We start from the raw sequence: 23,853 nt of genomic DNA on the forward strand, positions 1-23,853 counted from the left end.
TTGGAGATGCTAGAGAAGCCATAGGATGCTATGGGTTATTCAGGGGTTGAGGGGGACTCAGAAGACCAGAATGCTGATAGGAATGCAGATAGTAGACTGTGTTTGTAAGGTTTCAGATGGAAACTAGGACACTACTGGGAATTGGGTTAGAGACCATTTATGTTATATCCTGGCAAAGAACTTGTCTATATTTTTTATGTGTTTTGAGACTTTATGGGAAGTTGAGTTTAGAGGTGATGGACTAATTTGGCAGAGAAAATTTCAAGGCAACCCAGTATTTATGCTGTGGCATGGGTTTTGCTGGCTGCCTTTAGCCAGGTTTATAGTGAGAATCAAAGCTTGTAATTGGGCCAGAAAATAAAGCTGAAGGAAGGTATTGTTAAAGAGATTGTCCCAATAAAAAAGAAGCCAAATACTTTGCAGTGGGACAATAGGAAAGATACCTTAAGGATACCATTAGAATCATTGAGATCCTACCATCACAGGGCCAAGGATGAAGGACTTGGACTCATTTGAAAGACTTTGCCTTGAGAAGAATAGCCTGGCTAACTGCTCGTGCTGGCAGTAGACCTTGTTGCTGTCTATGTGATGCTGGTTTTGCAGGCATGCAAAATGTAAGAGTTATGGGGTCATGGAGTCTTCTACCCATATTTCAAAGGAAAGTCTGGGAGGCTAGGCAATGTATATCAGGGTTGCAGTCCCTGCAGGTTGACTCTGAGAGGGTGATGTATGAAACTGAGAGTGCAGACTGATCTACAGTAGAGACTCAAAAAAGGTAGTGATGCCAGAACATGGAATGTCTACTAAGGAAAGCCACAGGCAGTGAGGGAAGTCAGTCAAGAAAGAGGCCATGTAGGCTGCAGACAGCAAGGTTGTAAGGGTGGGATGCCCAGGTCCAGTGAGCCCAGGATACTGGACATTTGCCCTGGGTTTCTGTCCTGCTTTGATACCACTCTTCCTTCCTATGCCCCCATTTATTTTTGGAATGGGAATATTTACTCTGCCATTGTAATATTTCTTTCCTTTCCTTTTTTTCTTTTTGCAGTACTGGGGTTTGAATTCAGGGTCTAGGCAGGTGCTCTATCATTTGATCCACACCTCCAGTCCTTTTTGCTGTAGTTATTTTTCAGGTAGTATCTTGTGTTTGCTCAAGACCAGCCTCAGACTGTGATCCTCCTACCTATGGCCTCTTGCATATCCTCTCTCTCTGCTTGCTGGCCACCATGATGTGAGCCTCCGTGCCTTGGCATGCCCTCCCTGACATGATGAACCAACACCTGATAGTGAGCCAACATAAAGAATTGTTCTCTTAAGTTGTTTTTCTCAGTGATGAAAACCTGACAAATATAGATATTTGCTAGGTTTTCCTAGTGTTTTACCCTTTGCAAGGTTATTGTCTTTCCCTTAGTAACAAGTACTTTGAGATTTCTTACAAAACATTGACTTAGTTTTAGCAATCATTGCTAATTCTTGCCCCAAACCTTTTTTACTGTTTGTCACATGCTGGTTTTCTAGCTTCCTCATTCCATCAATAGTTAATAGTTGAAGTTACTAGAAGAAACACTCCTTTTCTCCTTTTTTGTTTATTTATTTCAGTATTTAATGTATTTTTATTTTATTTTATAAAATATTTTATTTTACTTTTTAATTTTATCTCGCAGTTATCCTGCCTTTGCCTCCCAAGTGCTGGAATTATAGGTGTATGTCATCATGCCTGGCTTTCTGTGTATTTTTACTTTATTCTGTAGCATATATATTCTGTCATTATTCCTTTAAATATTGCTCCTGTTCCATGTGTCTCTTGTTCTCTTGGGACTGCAATTATGCATATGTTAGACCTTTTCAGTGTATCCTGTATTTCCTTTATACACATTTCTGTGTATACCATCCCTTTTTCTTTCTGTGCTTTTTTACTTGTGATCATAATTATTTTAAAGTCTGTGCCAATAAACTCCAGTGGCTGGGTCACTTGTGTGTCTGTTTGTATAGTGCCCTGTCTCCCGTTTTTGGTCATTTTTTTTTTAAATGTGGGAAAATAGTTTGGTAGTGTGTTTATAAAGTTATAAAAACAGTGTTCCCAGATTCTACAAAATGTGATTACTTGGTCTGTTACATCAATATATTGACATTTTCAGAAAAACTTTTTTATAGTTTAAAGTAATTTTATGTTTATAAAAGGTTATTTTTATTTTAAAAAATGATAGAAATATATCAGAGAAATATTAGAAAATACAGAAGAAGGGATTAAGTAATAAAGTCTTCATCGCTCTTTCTAAACCGCCACTGTTAGGTATTTTTGGTATGTTAAAAAAAAAATCAGTCCTCAGGCTGGTGATGTAACTAAGTGGTAGAGTGGCTCAATTCCTAGCATTGCAAAAATACAAAAATGAAAAAAAAATAGTAGGGTATGTTAAAAAATTTACCAGGTTATCTGGAAACCAATGGCTCACACCTATAATCCTAGCAACTTGGGAGGCTAAGATTGGGAGGACCATGGTTTGAGGCTAGCTCAGGCAAAAATGTCTAGAGAAACCCATCTCATCCAATAGTGGGGACAGTGGCACATACCTGTCATCCTAAGCTACACTGTTGGCTGAGATCAGGAGGATTGCTGTCCCAGGCAAGCCAGGGCACAAAAGTTTGTGAGACCTCATCTCAACAGAAAAAAGGTGGGTGTGGTGGTTCATGTCTGTCATCCCATAAATGGCAGGTAGCATAAAATAGGAGGATTGTGGTCCAGGCTGGCTTAGGCAAAAAGTGAGACTCTTATCTCCAAAATAACCAGAGCAAAAAGGGCTGGAGGTATGGCTTAAGTGGTAGAGTGCCTGCTTAGGATGCATGAAGCCCTGAGTTTAAACCCTGGTATTGCCCTCTGCCCCCCACCCCGACAAAAAAAATTACCAGGTTAACCTTGTATTGTATTGTCATGTTTCATTTCAGGCCCTGAAAATCCTTGGTTGGTTCAAGCTTATGTTTCGGCAGCTAAACACCCTTTTGCTTCTGTGGTGGCTCAGGAGGTTTTTCAGAGTGGAATCATTCCTTCAGATACTGACTTCCGTATCTACAGGGATTTTGGGAACATTCCAGGTATTCCGTCATCAAAAACAAGCTTCACTTCTTCAGTTTGTGAGAACGCATTCTGATAGCTATACATTCTGACTTGCTAAAATAGAGTTCTTAATGTTTTTCCTTTTTTTAAAGCTCCATAGTAATTTAAATGCTTGCCTCCTCTAGAATATATTGTCTTGCTCCACAATGTGACAGTAGAATGGGGGAAAACTGTTCAGCACTTCATTCCCAAAGATGGTAATCCTTTAAGAGTCTTTGACTTTCATTGTTGTGTGGGTTTGTCAACTCCCTCAGTGACTTTACAGCTTATTGAAGTTAAAATTTGGCTCTGGCCAGACAAGGATATAGATGACAAAATTTTGATGACTGCCCAAATTCAGTACCTCAGACTTCCTCCTCTCTGTGAAGTAGTACACTTCCTTAATCATGTACTGAATTATGGACCATCATATAGAATTTTTTAAAATGGAAGAGAATTTATACCATTCATTCATAAATATGGTGGAGCTATCAATCATCCCACTGCTTTGACATTTTGTCTTTTAGTAATTTATTAAATAAATAGTCCAAAAGCAAGGTTGATCTTTAAAGCAAAATGAGTTTTTTTCTTGTGTGTTTTAGGAATAGACTTAGCTTTTATTGAGAACGGATACATTTATCACACCAAGTATGACACAGCGGACAGAATTCTGTCAGATTCTATTCAGAGAGCAGGTTGGTATTTCAAGTTCAACTTTTTTTTTTTCAGTACTGGGGTATGTTTGAACTTGGCCTCAACACTTGCAAGTCAGGCCCTTTTGACTTTATTTTTCAAATAGGGTCTTGTATTTATGCCCAGGCTGGCCTGGACTGTGATCTTTCTCTTTATGCTTCCTGCATAGCTGGGATGACAGGTATGCATTGCCACACCTAGTTTTTTAGTGATTGAGATAATATCTCCCTAACTTTTTACCTTGCCTGTCTCAAACCATAATCTTCCCGATCTCCACCTCCTGAGCAGCTATAATTATAGGTGTGAGCCACTGTTTGTGGCTCCAAGTTCCAGTTTTGATATACATTAAGGTGAAGTGTTAGGGGTAACCTATAAGGGTAACCTATAAAAATACAAATATTCTGTAGCCTGTGCATTGCAGAATTGGTATGAAGTGGAATGAGCTAGAGATTTGGAGTTGGAGAGATGAAGGCTTGAATTTTTAGTCTTGCTGTCTGACTTAGCAATTAAAAACATAGAAGCATTCACTGAGGACTTGGAAAGGGAGTGACCCAGGGTTTTGGTAGGATTGTTGAACAGTGTAAGTCTAGCCAAGGTCAAAGCTATGAATTGGAGGGGACACCAGGACACAAGTGTAGGCAGTTTTTTTAGTGTAGAAAATAGTTATATTTTATAGTTCATGATTGGTGGTGAAGGGCAGGTTAGAGGCTTCAGCATAAGGATTTAAAGTGCTTTCAAGAGCAGTCTGGAGTAGTCAGAGGAGGCAAATCTGATGCTGAGCCTTAAAGACTTAGTAGGATTTGGCTTGTGAAGAAAAGAGTACTTTCCAAGTAAGTGTATAGCTTGAGTCGAGTGTGTTTGTATGTGGGAGGCTGTTGGTGAGTAGACTAAAAGGGAAGCAATATCTTCAGAAGTAGAGGAAGATGAAGTATACAGGGGAGTGGAAATTGTAGAAGGCTTTAAAAGTCATCAAGAATTCAGTGGTAGAGTGCTTGCCTAGTATGTACAAGGTCCTGCGTTTCATCCCTGGTACCACAAAAAAGAAAAGAGATCAGCAAGAAGATGCCAAAGGACTAAGGATCCTTTGAATGTCTGAGTCTGTGAATGAACTCATTATGATGGTTTTAAGTGCTGTTGGTCTAGTAACTCAGTGTGGCCATAGAGAGCCAGGAGCTGGGACTGTTCTGACAGTGATTTATATGTGGAATAAGGAGGGTCGTAACTGTGGAGTTGATAAAAGAGAAATGAAAGGGAGGGGTAGAAAATTAGATACATTTTGAATGTGAATCCAGTAAGACTGGACAGGTTGGAAAGAAGAGGTAAATTAGATGAACTTAATTTGGGGAAGCAGACTGTGAGCTCTGTTAGGTAAGTAAGATGCGGGGGTTAGAACCAGCCTGATGAAAACAGATGTGGTGTTGGAGTTCTTGGCAAAACTTGGCTTGTGGGTTTGGGAATTAGTGGCATAGGGAAAGCAACACGAGAGGGAATGGACACGATTTTTACAAGAGTGAAGCAGAGGCAGAAGAGTAATACTGAACTTTGTAGAAAATATGTTTTTAAGCAAGAAGGTTGAAATGAAGAATGTTAAAAAGAAGCCAGTGAAAGAAATTTGGTGGTCAGAATGTAGTTTTTTCTTTTTTTTTTTTTGGCTAGGGACCAAACTCAGGGCCTTGCACTTGCTAGGCAAGCACTCTTCCACTGAACTAAATCCCCAACCCTGAGTGTGGTGTCTTACGTGAATAGAAGGAGGAAGTCAAGAATGGGATGAGCAACAGGAAGAAATGTAAATCATTCAGGGCTTCTTACTGCTCCTGCATTAAAGTTTAAATGCAGCCATGTGCAGTGGCGCATGCGTGCCTGTCATCCCAGCTCCTTGAGAGGCTGAGAGAGGAGGGTCACTTGGGCTCAGGAGTTTGAGGCCAGCCTGGGCAACATAGTGAGATACTGTATATATATAAAAAAAGTTTAAATGCATTCATTCATTCATTGATGTAATAAATATTTATTACAGACCTTTGATATGCAAGGTTTTTGCTATGACTCTTCTTGCTTCTCTAGCTTCATTGCTGAATACTCTTTCCTCATTCAGGACTTTTTCCTGTTTTTGGAACTTTTCCTCCTTAAGGCTTTCATCTGCACAGCTCTTTCAGTCTAGATAATCTTTCTCATTGTAACTAGCTCTTATTCATTGTTTGCCTATAAATATCACTTTGTTGGGTTGCTTTCTTGACTTCCCAAACTCCATTAGTCTCCTACAACTACTTCTCCTCACTAATTGTTTTGTTTTGTTTTTTTAGGGACAGGGTCTCACTATGTAGCCCGGGCTGGCCTTGAACTCACAATCCTTCTGTCTCCTCACTGATTTTTTTGTTTGTTTGCTTTTGATGCTGAGGATCAAACCCAGAGCCTTGCACATACCAGGCAAGTGCTCTACCACTGAGCAACATTCCCAGCCCTTGGGTTTTTTCTTTTTTTTTTTTTTGAGATAGGGACTTGGTATATAGTTCAGGATGGCCTAGAACTTTTAATGCTCCTACTCTAGAGGCCTCCCCTCCATAATAATTCTTAATATGCTTGTAACAACTTTTCTGAGCCTATGAACTTCATGAGAGGCCTTTGTCTCTTGGTTCACCACTGAGTTTTGGTATCTAGAACAGTGTCTAATATAGTTAATATGTAGTAAATAAATGGGTCTAAGTACAGCATTGGTTGTGCAATTGATGTTAGAGAATAGTTCTAATAGAAGAGAAAAGCTGAGCTTCTAAGTAGGGAGCAGGGACCTTATTTGAGAAATTTAGTGAAAGTTGAGGAGAGCACTAGGATGGTAGAAAATCTTGTCCACATTCTTCCCAGCTATTTTTCTATTCAAATAGTAGATGGTTTGCTTCTGCTTTATAAGGTTGTACATGTAAATCACATTCAAATAGTTTATTCAGTATTGTTTTCTTTCTTATTAATAGGTGACAACATTTTAGCAGTCCTTAAATATCTAGCTACATCTGATATGCTGGCTTCTTCGTCTGAATATCGACATGGAAACATGGTCTTCTTTGATGTCTTTGGCCTGTTCGTTATTGCCTACCCCTCTCGTATTGGCTCAGTAATAAACTATATGGTGGTAGTAGCTGTTGTATTGTACCTGAGCAAAAAACTGATGCAGCCCAAACATAAGAGTAAGTATTTCCCTCTAAATATTAGATTGATATGCTCACCATACTTTTAGTCTTGATGAAGTAGACCACTGTTACAAACTTATTCCACAGAAGTATCACATAGAGCTATTGAAAAATAGTTTGTATAGATTAACTTCCATTGAAAATTCCCATTAAAAAGTCTTTTCCAAGCTGATCACTGGTGACTCACACTTGTAATCCTAGCTACTTGGGAGGCTGAGATCAGGAGGATTATGGTTTGAGGCTAGCTGTGGCAAATAGTTCATGAGACCCCATCTTAACCAATAGAGAGTTGCAGTGGTATGTCTCTGTCATCCCAAGCTGTGGGGGAGGCTGAGATCAGGAGGATCTTGGTTCCAGGACAGCTTGGGCAAAACTAAGTTTGTCATATCCCATCCCATTTGAAAAAAGCTGTGTGTGGTGGCTCACTTCTGTCATCCCAGGTATAAAATAGAATCATGGTTCAGTCTGGCCTGGCAAAAAAGGAGACACTATCTCCAAAATAACTAGGGCAAAAAGGGCTGGTGGAGTGGTTGGAGTGGTAGAATGCCTGCCTAGCAAGTGTGAAGCCCTGAGTTCAAACCCTAGTAAACCACACCCTCCACCTCCCCCCCCACAAAAAAAAAGTCTTTCCCACACTATAGACTAGTAGCACACTGTTCTGAAGTATGAATGGATTACTTTTGGTCAAATTGTTCCCTTCTGCTTGAAATGCTTAAGTTGTTATGAACTATTATAAGATAAAGTATTAAGTAACAATTTAAATAATTCTTTATCACCAGGTACTTTCCCCATGTCCTTATATCTTCCTATGTTACTTCCTTTAAAGATTTTTATGGAACTTCTCCTTGCTAATTTTTTTTTTCTTCAGTTCTGGGGTCTTATGCTTGCTAGGCAGGTGCTCTATCACATGAGCTACACTCCCATCCCTTTTTGCTTTAGCCATTTTTCAAATAGGATCTTTCATTTATGTCCTGGCCAGCCTGGGCTGCTATCCTCCTATTTACACTTCCTGTATCATGCCCAGCTTTTGAACTCAGGGCTTTGTGCTCTCTCTAGCACTTGAGCCATACCTCCAGTCCAAAATACCTAGCATCTGTTGGTTGAGGTGGGGCCTCATGAACTTCTCCCCCAGGCTGGTCTTGAACCACACAATCTCTGCCTCCAGAGTGGCTAGGATTACTAAAACATTAGCCACTGCACCTGGATCCTTGCTAATATTTTGATACACAAAGCATCCCAAAGGTAATGAAGATTAAAACTACCCACTTCCTTAGTAAGAAATGAATCTGACCATGTTCCTGGAAGTCATAATCTCTTTGAGTCATTAGTATCCCCAGACTCTCAATAAATGTTTCTTGAATATAATCCCTTATACTTTCCCTGTTCTAATATTTAACAGTCCTCAACACTAGGACATTGCAGTACTTTATAATGATGGATTTTTTTTTATTTAAGCAAAAGCTAGATTTTATTGAAGCAGAAGCAAATGTAAAGCCATAGTCTGCCCTGGAAGGAAAGTGAGGGACTGGGGGCTAATAATGAAAGATTTTTGTTTTAACACTTGCCTCTTTCGCCCTGTTAACTGGTTATGTAATTGATTTAATGAAGATGGTGACCTTAACTTTTTGTTTTCTCTTCATTAGCTATTAACTACATGAAAGACTTCTTGTGCGGACTTGCCATCACTCTCATTAGCTGGTTCACTAGCCTTGTTACAGTTCTCATTATAGCAGTGTTCATCTCTCTTATTGGACAGTCTCTTTCATGGTATAACCACTTCTATGTCTCCGTGTGTTTGTATGGAGCTGCAGCTGTAGGCAAGATAATATTCATACATACCCTTGCAAAAAGATTTTATTATGTGGTAAGTATTAGGCATATTTATTTATTTATTTTTTTCCTGCTTTTGTGATTTAAAGACAAACTCAAGTGGGAGTCATTGTATTTGGTCTTTTGAGCTATTAGAAATTGCTCAGCATGGTTATAGAAAATGCTCCCACATCTGTGTTAATTTGCTGGATGTTTTCTTCTTTTGAGCATTGTGATGTAGAATTCAAATGAAGTTAAAAAGCTGTGGTATAAGCAGTGTAGGATGGGGTTGATGAGGAGTCTTGTTTGCACAGCTTGCTGCCTCTGCTGTGTTTGCTGCAGCTTTTGTAGCTGTGTTTTGTCTACCAAGTTACCCTGTGCTTACCCAGATATTTATGTTGTTTCAATTTCACTATTCTCCACTGGAATATAAGCTTCATGAGGGCAAGCATTGCTTTATTCATTGCTGCATTCTCTATGCTTAAGCTATCTCTGATACACAGCACTAACACAGTAAGTATTTGTTCCTAAAATTTAAAATTTTTATTTTATCGTTTTTTTTGGGTGGTTCTGGGATTTGAATCAGGACTTCATGCTTGCTAGGACGGGCACTCTACCATTTGAGCCTCCAGCCCAATATTTATTTATTTTTTTGGCGCTTATTGCCTAAAAGAATGTTGCATTTAAAGTTTTCAGTTTTTCCTTTATTTATTTTTTCTGTTTCTGACGGAGGTTTTGACAGAATGCATGTGTGTTAAAAAGGTTAAAGACACATTGCTAAGGAAGGAGGTGGGAAGGGAAATAGGGTTTCAAATGATTTATACTATTTTTAGAGAATATTTTATTATGGTTACAATTATGTATTTGGTAAAAACAAAATGAAAAAGTATGGTTATGAAATAATAGGACTAAAAGTAAATTACAGAAAAAGGGTTGTAATTTCTGGTTTCCTAAGTGAATTAAAGTAGAAAATCGTAGCTCCCTTGTTTTCAAGACAATCAATGGATACCTGCTTTCTTTCTGATTGCTCCTGATAGGGATTAGAATGGACATATGGAAGATGGGTATTCCAGTACCCTTCCACTAGGATGTCCTTGGTTTCTGAACCCTGGTCTCATTTTCATTTCATGTTCTGAGATGGTTTGAGGATATGCAGGTACTATTGAAGAACAGTTCTTTGAAGTTATTTGTCTGCATATGGTTAGATCATACCTGTATTTTAGTCACTTCAGTTTACAAAGCATTATACTATGGGGCTCAGTATCGCATGCTTATTCTTACTGTACCTCTCTATATAATCAGAGTATGGTTGAACATTGTTGATTGGGGCAGAGTGGTATAGAAAGGCTAGGTTAAATTCTATTGACTTTCACTAATTTCAGTGGTCTGATTATAAAACTGGGCTGAAGCTGAAAACACAGTGGAAAAAATAATGTGCTTCATTTTCATTTCACAAATACTCTTTAAGCACTCCGTGGGCATGATCTTATGCTGAGGCTTCACGATACTGAGATTCATGAGAATGTGTGCTCTCTTTGAGGAGTTCAGAGTTTCATGTGGGAAGATGCAGGAACTACAGTGATGGCAGTACATTGTGGAATGAAGTGAAATAGAATGACATATACACAGTGCTGTGGGAATGCAGGGGCAGGAGAGATAAATTTTGTGTGTGGAAGGCAGGAAGCCTTCATGAAGGAGATGGTGACATTTGAATATTTTGGTTTTGGACCCAGAGCTTTGGGCTTGCTAAGCAGACGCACTGCTGGTTGAGCCACACCTCCAGCCTGAATGAGGCTTTTGATGCTTGAGTAGGTTGACAGGTAGAAAACAGGTTGATGAGCAATCACAGGTGGGAAAGTTCAAGATGCATGTGGGCAACAGTCGGTAAAGGGTCCGTGCGGTGAAGACAAGGTGATAGTACGGAGCAGTACTCTGAAAATTAGTGGGCACCATCAAAATTTCCTTAGCCTGACAGTGATTTTGCGACTTAGGAGGAAGACTGGAATAGGGCAGGTGTGGGAGGGATGAACACTGAGGATGAAAATAGAGTTGAGAAATACTTGTTTTATCTTTGGGTCAGTTTGGGTACTTGCTGTAAAAATATTCTCACTTATTTCAGTTTCCATTGCTGTGATGTTTTATTTTTCTATTTGAATAGCATTCAGTTTCAGATTGTGTTGATCATCTATTTAATGACTGTAGCTTGTCTTTCATTGTGCAAGGGGAAGCTTGTCAAATGACTTTAATTTGTTATGAAAACACATGACAGAAACTCTTGAGCTCTTGAAGTGGGGTCCCTTAAGACAAAACATGCCCTGAGAGAAACAGAAATGATAAGGCAGAGGCAAAAGAAACTTAAAGATGTGTTTTCATTTTGGTATTTATGCTGTAACTGTAACTTTCATTTTTGTGTTAATAGAATTACTCTAGCAGCTGTTCAAATGTGTTTTTTTTGGTTTGTTTGTTTGGCAGTACTGGGGTTTGAACTCAGGATCTCACACTTGCTAGGTAGGGTCTCTACCACTTGAGCCACTCTACCATTTTTAACTCTACCAAGGCTACCAAGTTAAAAATGTTTTAACTTTGTAATGCAACTTTTTTCTGAAGAGTACAGGGTGCTCTACAGAAGCCATTGGATAGCAAGACTAAAAACTGTAGCTCAAATTTTATAATATGAAAGCACAGGGAATATAAAAAGGGCCAAAGGTGTAAAGGGGCAGAGTAAGCAGGTAGAGATAGACTAGAGTTAGGAAAATCTAGCTGAACCCATGATGGCCATTGCCACAGAGGGCATGCGGTTTTCCAGGTGCGCCATGGGTGGCACTGCAGCAGTTGATGGTGTTCCTTCACAGGCTGCTTCTCTCCTTTACTTGAAAGTCTTTGGAAATTGTGTAGACAACAAAAGCTTACAGAATTGGATGTTTTTAGGAGAGTCCTTTTATTTTGCAACATTTTCAAGGATTTCTTTTAGCCTGGTGATGAAAGTAATCATACTGCTTTCACTATGTTCTGTTAGATTGCCCTGTCCTGTGCAGCAGTGTGAGGTTTTTGCTCTGGCAGGAGGGAGCTTTGTCAGTGTTACTTTGGTCAGTTTAAAAGAAAATGTAGTTGTCTTGAGCAGTGGGAATTATATTCTAATCAAAGATATTTATGAAGAACCCGTGAGTGAGACTACTTGTTTATTTTTCTTTCTTTCAGAATGCCAGTGACCAGTATCTGGGAGAAGTGTTTTTTGACATCTCACTGTTTGTGCATTGTGGTTTTCTCATAATTCTCACTTATCAAGGATTTTGCTCGGCATTCATTAGTGCTGTCTGGGTAGTGTTTCCATTGCTCACAAAGCTTTGCGTGCACAAGGACTTTATGCAACATGGTAGAGTATTTTTGGTTTTGATACAAATGGGAAAATACATTAAAATATTTAAGGCTTTCAGGGACTCTTATTTTTTTTAAAGTCTTACCAAGTAGGCTTTTCAAATTGCTACTATTTAAAAATATTTTCATACCATGCAAATTTTTATCTTACACCCTAAACCCCATCCCGTTCTCATGTTTAAGTACATTACTAATATTTTACCTATGTAATTCTTACTCTTTGTGGAAGTGTCTTATCTCACTAGATGACATGTACCTAACCTAATTTTTGGTAGGTACCCAGGCACATCAGCACTATAAAAATCTGTATCTCTCTGTAGAGTTTCACAGACGAATATTTTCTTTTTGTTTTTCCCTAGGTGCCCAAGGAAAATTTATTGCCATTTACCTTTTGGGGATGTTTATTCCTTATATTTATGGTCTCTACCTTATCTGGGCTGTGTTTGAGATGTTTACCCCTATTCTTGGGAGAAGTGGTACGGAAATCCCACCTGATGTTGTGCTGGCATCCATTTTGGCTGGTTGTATAATGATTCTCTCTTCCTATTTTGTAAGGAAAAAAGTTTTGCTTTCTTTATTTTTTTATGTGAATTTGTAATGAGTTTGGCCATACTTGATTCTGTGAAATAGATATTGCTTATACTTTATTGAGAAAGTCTTAAGCAAAAGATATGGTGAATGGCTGTGCATCCTGTGGCCTGAGCATGGTAAGTAAATGTAGATTGGGTTTTTTGTTGTTGCTGTGTTTTTTATTTAAAAAATACTTGCCTTCCTAGTCTCCCAAATCCTCTTTTCAAATGGATACTAATAGTGTGTTCTGAATGAACTAGTTAGAGGTAAATGTTAATAAATACATAGGTTTTTTTTTTTTTTTTTTTTTTTTGCAGCGCTGGGCCTACACCTTGAGCCACTCCACCAGCCCTTTTTTGTGATGGGTTTTTCGAGATAGGGTCTCCCGAACTGTTTGCCGGGTCTGGCTTTGAACCTCAATCCTCCTGATCTCTGCCTCCTCAGTAGCTAGGATTGCAGGCTTGAGCCACTGGCGCCCTACTACTACTACATAGTAGTTTTATTAGTGCTATTAGATGTAGTGAAGGAATACTAATTACAATGAAGCTTTTAAAATTATCATTCTGCTACTTCATGTCAAAGTTCATTAACTGAGTCTGTCTCTTAAGGTGATGCACAGTTATGATACCCAACATGCCTTCATTTACCAAGTAATAAGAGTATCATAGGCCTTGTCAGTCTTCATTTTGCCCTCCTAGGGAAGAGTCCTACCTTTGCTGTTATCTGTGTTTCTCTTCCCATGGGACTCTCCAGAGGGAAGAAAAGATGGTTGATGCTGAGTTTATGATCAGAACCCACAGTCAGGGCTCTACTCTTGGGATGGTGTCCATTCTTCTGGTACTGAGGCTGAGCTTCTCTAGGGAAGGCAGGTCTCTGCTTTCTGGTTCATTTCATTGGAATTTCTAAGGAATACTTACTGAATACCCATAGAATGCCTTGAGAGTTGCCCAACTAACTGAATAGAAAAAGAAATTATGACTTTATTATAACTAATTTCTTCATGGAGAGGATAGCTTTTTCATGCTGTTACAATTATGTATAGCTCTTGTGGAAGTTAGGTTCTGAAGACCTATGGATAACCAGGGTCAGCATTATCCATGGATATCCCTTCAAAGGCCAGGAAAGCTTAGCATACATGGATTTGCATATGTAATATTGTAGAGTAATTCTTATGTACATTATTGTTTCAGGTTGTCTGTCCTAGTCCAAAAAGAAACCTGAGCATACCTTTAAGATAACGATTAGTTCCTTACTGCCGTTTTCAGGGATGACTAGAAAGTTTTAAAATGTTCTTTGTTGCCTGCAGGGTTTACTTCTTTGGATGTTATTATTATTATTATTATTTTGAGGTACTAGGTTTGAACTCAGGGCTTAATGATTACTAGGCAGGTGCTATATAGCTTGCATCACACCTTCAGGGCTGAGTTTTATTATTACTTCAGAGCTCTGTATTTGTTAATAGATAGGTTTGCTGTTGTGAGGATTTAAAAGAGATAGAGGGCTGGGTATGGAGGGGAGGGCACATTTGTAATTGAGGCAGGAGGATCATGAGTTTGAGGCCAGCCTAGAATATGTAGCAAGGCCCTGTCTCAAAAAACAAACAAACACAACAAAAAGGAGGTAGCAGAATTTTGTCATCTGTAGATGCGAGTCCGAGCTAAAGTCAGTATTTATTATTCTGAATGATTTGAAGCTGTTGATGCCTGTAAGAGATGACCCAGGTATGGGACACTTGAATTAGGTTCCATTGGTCACATGGATGGGGCAAAAAGAATCCTGGAAAACACTCACTGTGAATATTGAAAATGTCCCCAAAGCATGGAAATCTTGGAATCCAGAAGAAAGATTTATGTATATTATTTCCTAAATTATATTTTACTAGGAAAGCTTTTGGAGAGAAGAGTAACTCTTGGAATATGCTAAAAATCTCATTTAATTTTCATTATAATGTGAAATAGCCCTGCTGGTCTTTGATGCTGTGGGTTATCATTTTCTTATTTATTTGTAGTAAAGATAGTGACTTATTAATAGAGTGAGATTATTCCCCTTGGGTAATGGAGTATTGAGCCACAATGTTTATTACTTCAGAGAGCTTTTCTTTCAGTCCTTGAGGGTTTATTAAATATATTTCCTAGAAAGCACTTAAATTCCTGTCAAAAGATCAGTGAACAGGTTTCCTGGGGTTACTCTTTGCTGGGCCGTCATGGTTATCTTGATTGGATGAGAGCTGGAATGGCACTGCTGATAGGAGTGAGATGAGAAGGAAGAGATTCAATGAGAAACAGCTCAGTTGCCAGTACACACTGGACATTTCAGTCCTTCTTATGTGTCTATTCATTTTATTTTGTACCAATTTAAGAACCTAAAGTAACATAGGATGCACATTTAATTTGTATATTTTTTGGTACTATTGGGGTTTGAACTCAGGGCCTTGTACTTGCCAGGCAGGTGCTATACTGCTTGAGCCATGACCCCAGCCTAGGATGCAACATTTAAGCAGAAGTAAATTTATAAAAATGATTAACTATGGAATCCAAACACATTATCACTTTATGACCATTATCTTTCTTCCCTCTCCTTCATTCTGTGATTGCTATTTCATTTATGATCACGGCCAGACATCTTCCAGAAGATGAGTGGAAGTGGCAGAAATGAGCCTCATGATTTGGAGAACAGGGAACTTGAATGTGGGAACAATAGCTTAAAGTGAGGCTTTAGGATTTTAGTAATAGCTGGCTTGAGAATGGTCATAGCAATATGACAGACATTTTTTGTTTGTTTTGTTTTGTCTTTTATTACATAAAAGACTCTGTCTAAATTTACCAGCCTTCTAGTAGAAGGGGAAACTAATTACTTGGTGGGTATGTGAAATTTTCTAAGGAGATACATTTTAAGTATTGTGACAGTTAGGAGGGAGAAGTATAGGGCTGTAAATTGTTTTGCTAACTCACTGCCTGAAATCCTGTATGCTTTTTAAAATTTCTGAACTCACAGTATATAAACATAAGCTCTTTCACCTAAGAATGGTACTGTTTTTTTAGAGATTACCCTGGATGGGATATTGGACACTATAGATATATGAGAATTCTTTAACTTGCATAGTAGAATATTGTAAGTATTGCTTAACTTTTCATTTTCATCTCAATGAAAGTATTTTTTGCATTCATGTTCTTCTCTATTTATTGAGCCTAGGAAATAAGTAAGATGAAGAAAGCAAGATAATTGTTTTTCAGTGGGCTTTTCAGACCACTTCAGATCCCTAAAGCACTGTGCACATATTTGTTAATCTTGTATGTCTTCTATAGCTTTTAATTCAGTGATTTGCTTGCAGTTAAAAAGCTAAGTAACGTTTTTATGCTAACCTTGAGACTGATTCATTCACTTATACTGCTCAAGTTCAGATTTGTTTTGATTACATCAACATTGGTTAACTTAGCACCCTAAAGAGACAGTATTATTTGTAATGCAGTTTTTCCTCAAATGCAGGTCTCCATGCAGTCTTATAGGTACATCTAAATGCTAGTTTATATGAATCTACCTCTTGGCATGTTTTAAAAGCATTTTGAATGGAATTTGAATTTGGATTTTATTGAAACACATCTGCTTAAGGTTAAGAAGCCTCCCTTTGGTAATTTAGTTGAAAGCCTTGATGCCATAATTTTTGGTACAGTTCATTGGTGTCTGCTATGCAGTGTTAATCATTGCAGGTCATTGATAGGATCAGAAATAAAATAAAGTAATGGCTTGGTTGGTGATGGATCTACATCTTCTCTGTCTGCTGATTGAGCACAGGAACACTGCTCAATTTCCTTTTCCCCTATTGCTTTCTGGCTATCAGTCAGAAGTCACTGCCATCCTGGCTAGTTGGAGGCATCTGTCATTTTCTAGGCTCTGAATTGAGATGGAAATCTCTGAGAATCAGTGTTTTGCTTATTGGGTGTTGGGTGTGTCATCACATGCTAATAAATTTCCTTCAGTGTCTGTTGGCCAATACCTGTGACAAAACAGTCAGTTAAAACACTTTCCTGCCAGTGCTATTAATTTATAATTTTTCTGTCTTTGTGTTTTAGATTAACTTTATCTACCTTGCCAGAAGCACCAAAAAAACCATGCTAACTCTAATTTTGATATGCACAGTTACATTCCTCCTTGTTTGCAGTGGATTTTTTTTCCCATATAGCTCCAATCCTGCTAATCCAAAGCCAAAGAGAGTGTTTCTTCAGGTAAGAGCAATTTTTCATGAGCCATTTGAGATTCCGGAGATGAAATTTGCCTCATGTTTTTTTAAGTTCACTAGTGAACAGAAAGAACAGATTTTTCTGTTGTTGACCTGTATAGTTATTCTAGACTTCTTTGTGTTATAAGGCAGTGAGGAAAACACTGACCATCAAGGGACATTTTTTTTTTCTAGCTGTACTGAGGTTTGAACTCAGGGCCTCACGCTTGCTAGGTAGGTACTGTACCACTTGAACTACTCCCCCAGTCCTTTTTTTGTGTTGTGTATTTTCATGATAGGGTCTTGCAAACTCTTTGCCTAGGCTGGTCTCAAACTGAGCTCCTTCTGATCTCTGCCTCCCAAGTAGCTAGGATTATAGGTGTGAACCACTGGAGCCTGCAAATTTCACTTCTTTCTTTTGGTGGGATTGGAGTTTGATCTCTGGGCAAAGCAGGTGCTCTGCCATTTGGGCCACACCTCCAGTCCCAAAGGGACATTTTTAATAGCTAGCTAAACTTACTCCTAAGAGGTGGATTTGGGAATGTTCACTGTTTTTATTACTATCCAAATTTTAAAACTGTACCTGTTTGGAAAAGCAAGAGCAAATATGTATCAGGAAATAATGAACTTTAAAAAATATAACTGCAAAATTTGTGATAAATGAGTAAAAAGCTTAAACTATTAACTGGCAAAATAAAATAGATATTTTAAAATGCTAGTAAATTGAGAGCTTAAGTAACATTCAAAGTAATATGTGGTGAACATATAATAATTTAGGATTAAAATGAGATTTGTAACTTTCATGTTTTTCTCCATACTTTTTGGAGATGGTACTATAAATAAATCTATAGGTTCATGGACAAACAGCATGTCAGAGGAGTCAACCTGGATAATTATTCTTTTAAGAGAGGAAATTTTGAAAAGGGGCCAAATATTTATTGTTTATGGTCCTATAGGGCACACTGCTATATTTTATGTGACAAGTTTTATAATGCTAAACCTTTCATAAAGAAAAGACAGTTTTTAGGAGATTCAGTGGGGTTTTCAGCAGCATGCTAATTTTTATATTCATATCAGCAGTATGTAGGAAAAGGTAGATTTCTATTTTTTTTAAAGTTCTTCTCTGACTTGTTTTGGGGTTCTCTTCCCTTCTTTGCCACGCTCCCCCCCCCGTAAGGCAAAATAATAAATATTTTAGCCTTGTCAGCTATATAATCTCTATTGCAGCTAACCTATTTTGTAGAGCAAAAACAGCTATAGATTATATGTAAGCTAGTGGCTGTGTTCCAGGAAAGCTTCATTTATACAAATGTAATTTTGCCTGTCAGGTGCGTTTGTGAAACCCTGCACTATGCAACTCTTTTCTTTTCATGTTTGATATTCTTCAGGCTGTTAATAAAGCTATTTTCAATGAATCATGGTGCCTTTTCATAGAGTCCTATAGTCACAAGCCTGTCATCTAGTGGTGAGGTATGATTCCTGTTTTTCTCTGCACATGACTTAGCTTCATGTAACACACTGAAGGAGACATGAGTGTAGCATGGATTGATTTTAAAAGTTTTTCTAAAGAGAGTTCTAACATTCATGCCTTTTAAGTCTGAAATAGTTTTCAACTTTTTGTTTTTGAGACTGTTCTTGCTATGCTGCCCAGGCTGGTCTTGAACTGTTGGGTTCAAGTGATCCTCCCACCTCAGCCTTCTAAGTAACTGGGGCTACAGCGTACCACTGTGCCAGTTAAAATTTTTTTTAAAGCATTGATTTACTTTTTTTAGCTCGTTTCCAATTATGTACTTTTAATTTTATACATTTATTTTTGTTGGTTTTGAGGTTTAACTCAAGGCTCCACACTTACTAGGCAGGTACTCTACCACTTGGGCCACGCTGCCAGCCCAAATTTTTTTATATAAAATTTAAACATATATTTGTAAGATACAATAAAATAAATCATTTATGTGTCTATTATCTAGTTTAAAAGAAAAACCACTAGCAGCAATTTAGCAACCCAGTGTGTTCTCTTTTTGTTGCTCCTCATCTACATTTCTTGGTGTGATCATACTTACTGTCTCATTAATCTGGGGAGGGAATGTGAGTGAACTAGTTGAAACAGTGCTTTTCTCATTAGTTTTGTTCTTTTCAGCATATGACTAGAACATTTCATAACTTGGAAGGAAACATAGTTAAAAGGGACTCTGGAATATGGATCAATGGGTTTGACTATACTGGAATGTCTCACATAACACCTCACATTCCTGAGATCAACGATACAATCCGAGCTCACTGTGAGGAGAATGCCCCACTTTGTGGTTTCCCATGGTACCTTCCTGTGCACTTTCTGATCAGGTTGGTTCATTACTTTCCTGCTTAGACTGGGGTTTAGTTTGTCTCAAGTCCTATTACTGAATCAGTACTCTGTAATTTAAACTGTTATGCTTAACTCCCAAGTTAAGTGCTGTTTATACTATTTTTCTATCACTACAAAACTTCTATTTCTTTAGTGGGTTAAAGCATTTTTCTTTGTTCAAATTTAAGAAGTCTTTCTTCAAGAAACATGAGAAGTTAGAAAGGGTGACCTTCCTAACTATATCATAATAGTTAAGCATTAATCAGGTGGTTTTATTTATTTATTTTTGGTGGCACTAGAGTTTGAACTCAGGACCTCACACTTGATAGGCAGGTACTCTTACTGCTTGAGCCACTCTGCCAAGCCCTTAAGTGGTTTTATTTCCAGGAATATTTTATGTTTTGGCAGTGAAGGCTTGGATTGAAGAAATAGGACATATAATGGAATCATCTAGGTAATTTCTTTGTTCTTAAAGTTTGGAGGGTTTTATTACATAGTAACCTGGGTTTCGTTGACATCATTTATTTTATGTCAGGTTTTTCTTCCATATACTTCCATGAGTTATGGATGGTTATTAGCTAATGAGACAACTGAAATATTGACACTACCTTTTCAAATAGGAAGAACTGGTATCTTCCTGCTCCAGAAGTTTCTCTGAGAAATCCTGCTCATTTCAGACTTATAGCCAAAGAACAGACACCATGGGATTCTATAAAGTTGACTTTTGAAGCAACAGGTAAGACAGATAACAGTTTTTTCTTCACTCCTTCACTTCTTAAACTTTTAAATAAATTCCGTGCTTTTTCTTTTTTTTTCAAATATATCAGAGTGACTATGACTAAGGAAGGCCTTACAGTATTTGTTTTTTCTTTTGAGACAGTTTTGCTACAGAGCCCAGGCTGGCCTTGAATTCATAATATTCCAGCCTGACACCTTATATTGTTTCTAAAAGCATTTAAAACTGATTATGATTTCTTAAAATTTAATAGATTTTATTTTTTAGAGCAGTTTAAAGCTTACATAAAAATTGAGTAGAAGTACAGCCTGGTTTTTATAAGGCTTATTAATTTGTTGATTTTTTTCAAGAACCAGCTTTTGACTTTTGAGTCCCTTTTTCCTTGATTTCTGGTAGTTATTTCTTTTCTTCTATTTAATTTTGACTTAATTGCTTTTCTTTTCTAGTATACAAAGATGGAAGCTTAGATTATTGGTATTAGTTCTTTTCTAATCTGTGTTTGATACTATAGACATCTTTCTAAGTTCTGGTTATGCACTGCTCCACAAATCTTAAGTTGTATTTTCATTTTAGTATAGTTTAAAATATTAAAAAATTTTTGAGTTTTTATTTTGTACTGCTGGGGATGAAATCCAGGGTCTCACACATACCAGGTAAGCCCTACCCAAACCTTTGAAACTCCTTTAAAAAAAAAGAGAAAGCACAGAAGTTTATTTAATGTAAATTTTATATGATAGGGAGCCTTCAAAAATGAAGACCCAAAGAAACAGAGAAAACTGCATTTTTACAGACAGTTATGTAGAAGTATGGTTGTAGGACCAAAGGGTAAGATTTAATGGTAATAAATTAGGGGAAATTTAGCAAGGCCTCTTGTTCAGATTCTTCTTCTCTGTGTCTTCTGAGGCTTCTTTACTAACCCATGTATTATTTAGAAGTGTGTTCTTTAGTCTTCACATAATTCAGAATTTCCCAGCTGTTTTCCTGTATTGATTCTACATTAATCACGTGATCTGAGAACTTGCTTTACATGATTTCTGGTCTAAACTTAAGATACGCTGTATAGTTAGGATGCGGTTCCTTGTGAGCTTGGAAAGACCGTGGTGCTGCTGCTATTGGATGAAGAGTGTGTGACTTAGATCCCATTGACCTACCTCCTACTTATTTTGAGTTTTTGTCTCACGTTTTGATGCTCTGTTCTTAGATTTATGTACGTTAAAGATTGTTGCATCTTCTTTCTTTTGGTTAATGTTAGCATGTGTATCTTTCTGCATCCATTTACTTTCTATTTATATGTCTTCATATTTAAAGTAGATTTTTTTATAAACATATAAGGCTTTTGTTTCTTGATCCAGTCTAAAAATCTGTTAATTGGTGAATTTAGACCTTTGACTCTCAGAGTAATTACCGAAGTCTTGTATTAATGTCTACCATATTTATTGCCCTTGTTCTTTGTACCTATTTTTTGTCTTCCACTTTTTTTCTGCTTTATTTATTTATTATTTTTTAAAGACAAGGTCTTGCTATGTACCTCAGGCTAGAACTTGTGATTCTCCTGTCCTTCCTTGCCTCCTGAGTGAAGGGATTACAGGTGTGCTTCACCACACCCAGGCATTTGTGATTTTAGTGAGCATTTTGATTCTGTTTTCTCTCCTTTCTCAGCTTATCAGTTGTACTTTTTTTTTTTAGTGATTACTCTAGAATTTTCAATGTACACTTACAATTAATCCAAGCCCATTTTCAAGTAACATGTACTTCTTCACAAGTAGTATGAAGTTTTTGTCTTGCCACCTAGCCCCAAACTCACAGCCTTCCTGCCTCAGCCTCTCGAATGCTAGGATTGTAGACACGTGTCATCATGCCTGGCTCAGGTTATGACTTTTAAAGAACCTCATTAAAAATTTTTTAAGTGTCAGTTATTGGTTGATTGTCAGACAGATCCATAATAGCATTTGACTTGGTATTGAGACACTGTGATTTTATTTTTCTTGGTACATACATTTTCTTCCCCTTTCCATGCTTAAAACTTGTAGTTAGTTCTTTCATCTTTTCAACTGGTATTTTGGCCTCTAAGACTTCTCTCTAGGATTTCCTTTATGGTTTACTTGTCAAAAGTAGATTTGATTATGTTACTTCTCTACTTAAAAATCTTCATGAAATTCTGGTGCCTACAGAATAAGCTCAAACCCTGTGGCTGAGCATGTTAGTTTTTGTTGGTACAGCTTTTTTTCAGTACTGACCTTGCTGCACTCCCAGTGATACTATCTTGGTACCATCTTTCACCCTGATTCTATTCTTTGTGAAATCTGATGTCTTCTATGGTTCTGTCCAACAAAGTGTTCAACTGCAGCCCTTCCATATTTTCTTTTTTCTACAAAATTTCATTGTTGTAGCACTTACCACCTTGTGTCATTTAGTCCATGCTTTTGTTTTCCATTAGAATTTGGGGAGGCAGGTGTGGGTGGTTATCATCCCTGTAGGTTTGCATCAGTATGACTGGTACACAATCACTATTCAAGGCTGAATTACTAAATTCGGCAGCTTTTATTCTTTTTAAGCAGCCTACTTGGGCATTTTATCCCAACAGGGAGACATGCTTGAGGAGGAATGTCCAGACAGGACATTTTCTTACTTTGAGAAGCTGTAAGAGTTTGCACACTTACTAGGTGTTTTTTAAAATAAGCAAACCAGGACTATTTCCCTAATGACTTGTCTTTTGGGGAAGTTTTCTTTTACTTTGTTGTCTGTTTTTTTTTAATTTTATTAAACAATATTTATTGCTATCAATTTTCCTCTTACCCCTGTTTTATGTATATCCAAGGTTTAAAAAAATTCTGTTATTTTGTACTTTCTCTTTCACCCTTCTTAAAAATTATTTTACTTTTATGTAGCCCAGGCTGGCCTTGAACTCACAGCCCTCCTGCCTCTACCTCCTGAGTCCCGGGATTATAGGTGTGTACCACCACACCAGCTTACGTACGAATCTTTAATAAAAGACTTTTTACTTTCCATTTGGAACTTAATAACTTTACGTTTTATTATGATCAGTGTTTTACACAACTTTTTAGTATCTCTTACGTGACCTAATGCTTGGTTTTTATGAATGTTTCATGCTCACTTGAGAAGGTATGTTCTGCATTATCACCATAACACATTGACAGATATGTATATATGATCTACTTCTTTGGTCACTTTATTTTGTTCTGTCATTTATTTTTTGTTTAGTTGATGTATCTTCTACTGAGATTGGAATATTGAAGTCTTATTTATGTGTTTCAGTATGCACACAGGCACTGATTAAGATTTTTTAAATTCTATATTGGGTTTATTGTGGTATTAAGTCCATTTTTGACTTAAAATAATTTTGACTCATGATGGGTTTCTTGGGACATAACCCAATTATCAGTATATATCTTGTGTCTTTGTGGCAGTTCTGGGGTTTGAATTTAGGGCCTTGTGCTGGCAAGGCAGGTACCCTCCTACTTGAGCCATCCCCTCAGCCCTTTTTGCTTTAGTTATTATTTCATATAGTAGGGTCTCTTGTTTTGGTTTGGGCTGGGTTCAGAATTCAATCCTCCTACCTATGTCTCCCATGTAGCTGGAGTTATAGTTGTATACCACTAAACCTGACTTGTTGAGATGGGGGTCTTACTTTTTGACCTTGAACTGTGATCCTTCTAATCCCTGCTTTCCTAGTAGCTGGGATTTCAGGCATAAGTCACAGCACATGGCCTAGTGTTTCTTTAATACAGTATATGATTGGGTCTCTTACTTTGTAAGCTAAGTTGAAAATTTTATTTTTCAGTAAATAAATTAGGCCTGTTTACATTTTTGACAGTACTGGGGTTT

The 23,853-nt window shown here is 37.5% G+C and overlaps 1 protein-coding gene across 6 annotated transcripts in view; it reads left to right on the top strand.

Moving 5' to 3' along the window:
- Positions 1–23,853, top strand: part of Ermp1 (endoplasmic reticulum metallopeptidase 1) — a 56,923-nt gene that overhangs the window by 11,551 nt on the left and 21,519 nt on the right. For 3 of the 6 annotated variants that reach the window (XR_012440453.1, XM_074051924.1, XM_074051925.1), the window contains exons 5-14: positions 2,941–3,087; positions 3,235–3,306; positions 3,691–3,783; positions 6,745–6,957; positions 8,604–8,824; positions 11,968–12,142; positions 12,504–12,694; positions 16,785–16,937; positions 19,068–19,270; positions 19,892–20,007. Coding sequence is in view for 5 of the 6 variants with exons in the window: in XM_074051924.1 (XP_073908025.1) it covers positions 2,941–3,087; positions 3,235–3,306; positions 3,691–3,783; positions 6,745–6,957; positions 8,604–8,824; positions 11,968–12,142; positions 12,504–12,694; positions 16,785–16,937; positions 19,068–19,270; positions 19,892–20,007 (1,584 nt within the window). In the remaining variant the exon portion in view is untranslated. The remainder of the gene's footprint in view (positions 1–2,940; positions 3,088–3,234; positions 3,307–3,690; positions 3,784–6,744; positions 6,958–8,603; positions 8,825–11,967; positions 12,143–12,503; positions 12,695–16,784; positions 16,938–19,067; positions 19,271–19,891; positions 20,008–23,853) is intronic. The other 3 variants (XM_020159604.2, XM_020159605.2, XM_074051927.1) reach the window with 2 other exon arrangements.

Source organism: Castor canadensis, chromosome 13, assembly GCF_047511655.1.
Source record: "Castor canadensis chromosome 13, mCasCan1.hap1v2, whole genome shotgun sequence".
In the NCBI taxonomy this organism is placed as follows: Eukaryota; Metazoa; Chordata; class Mammalia; order Rodentia; family Castoridae; genus Castor; species Castor canadensis.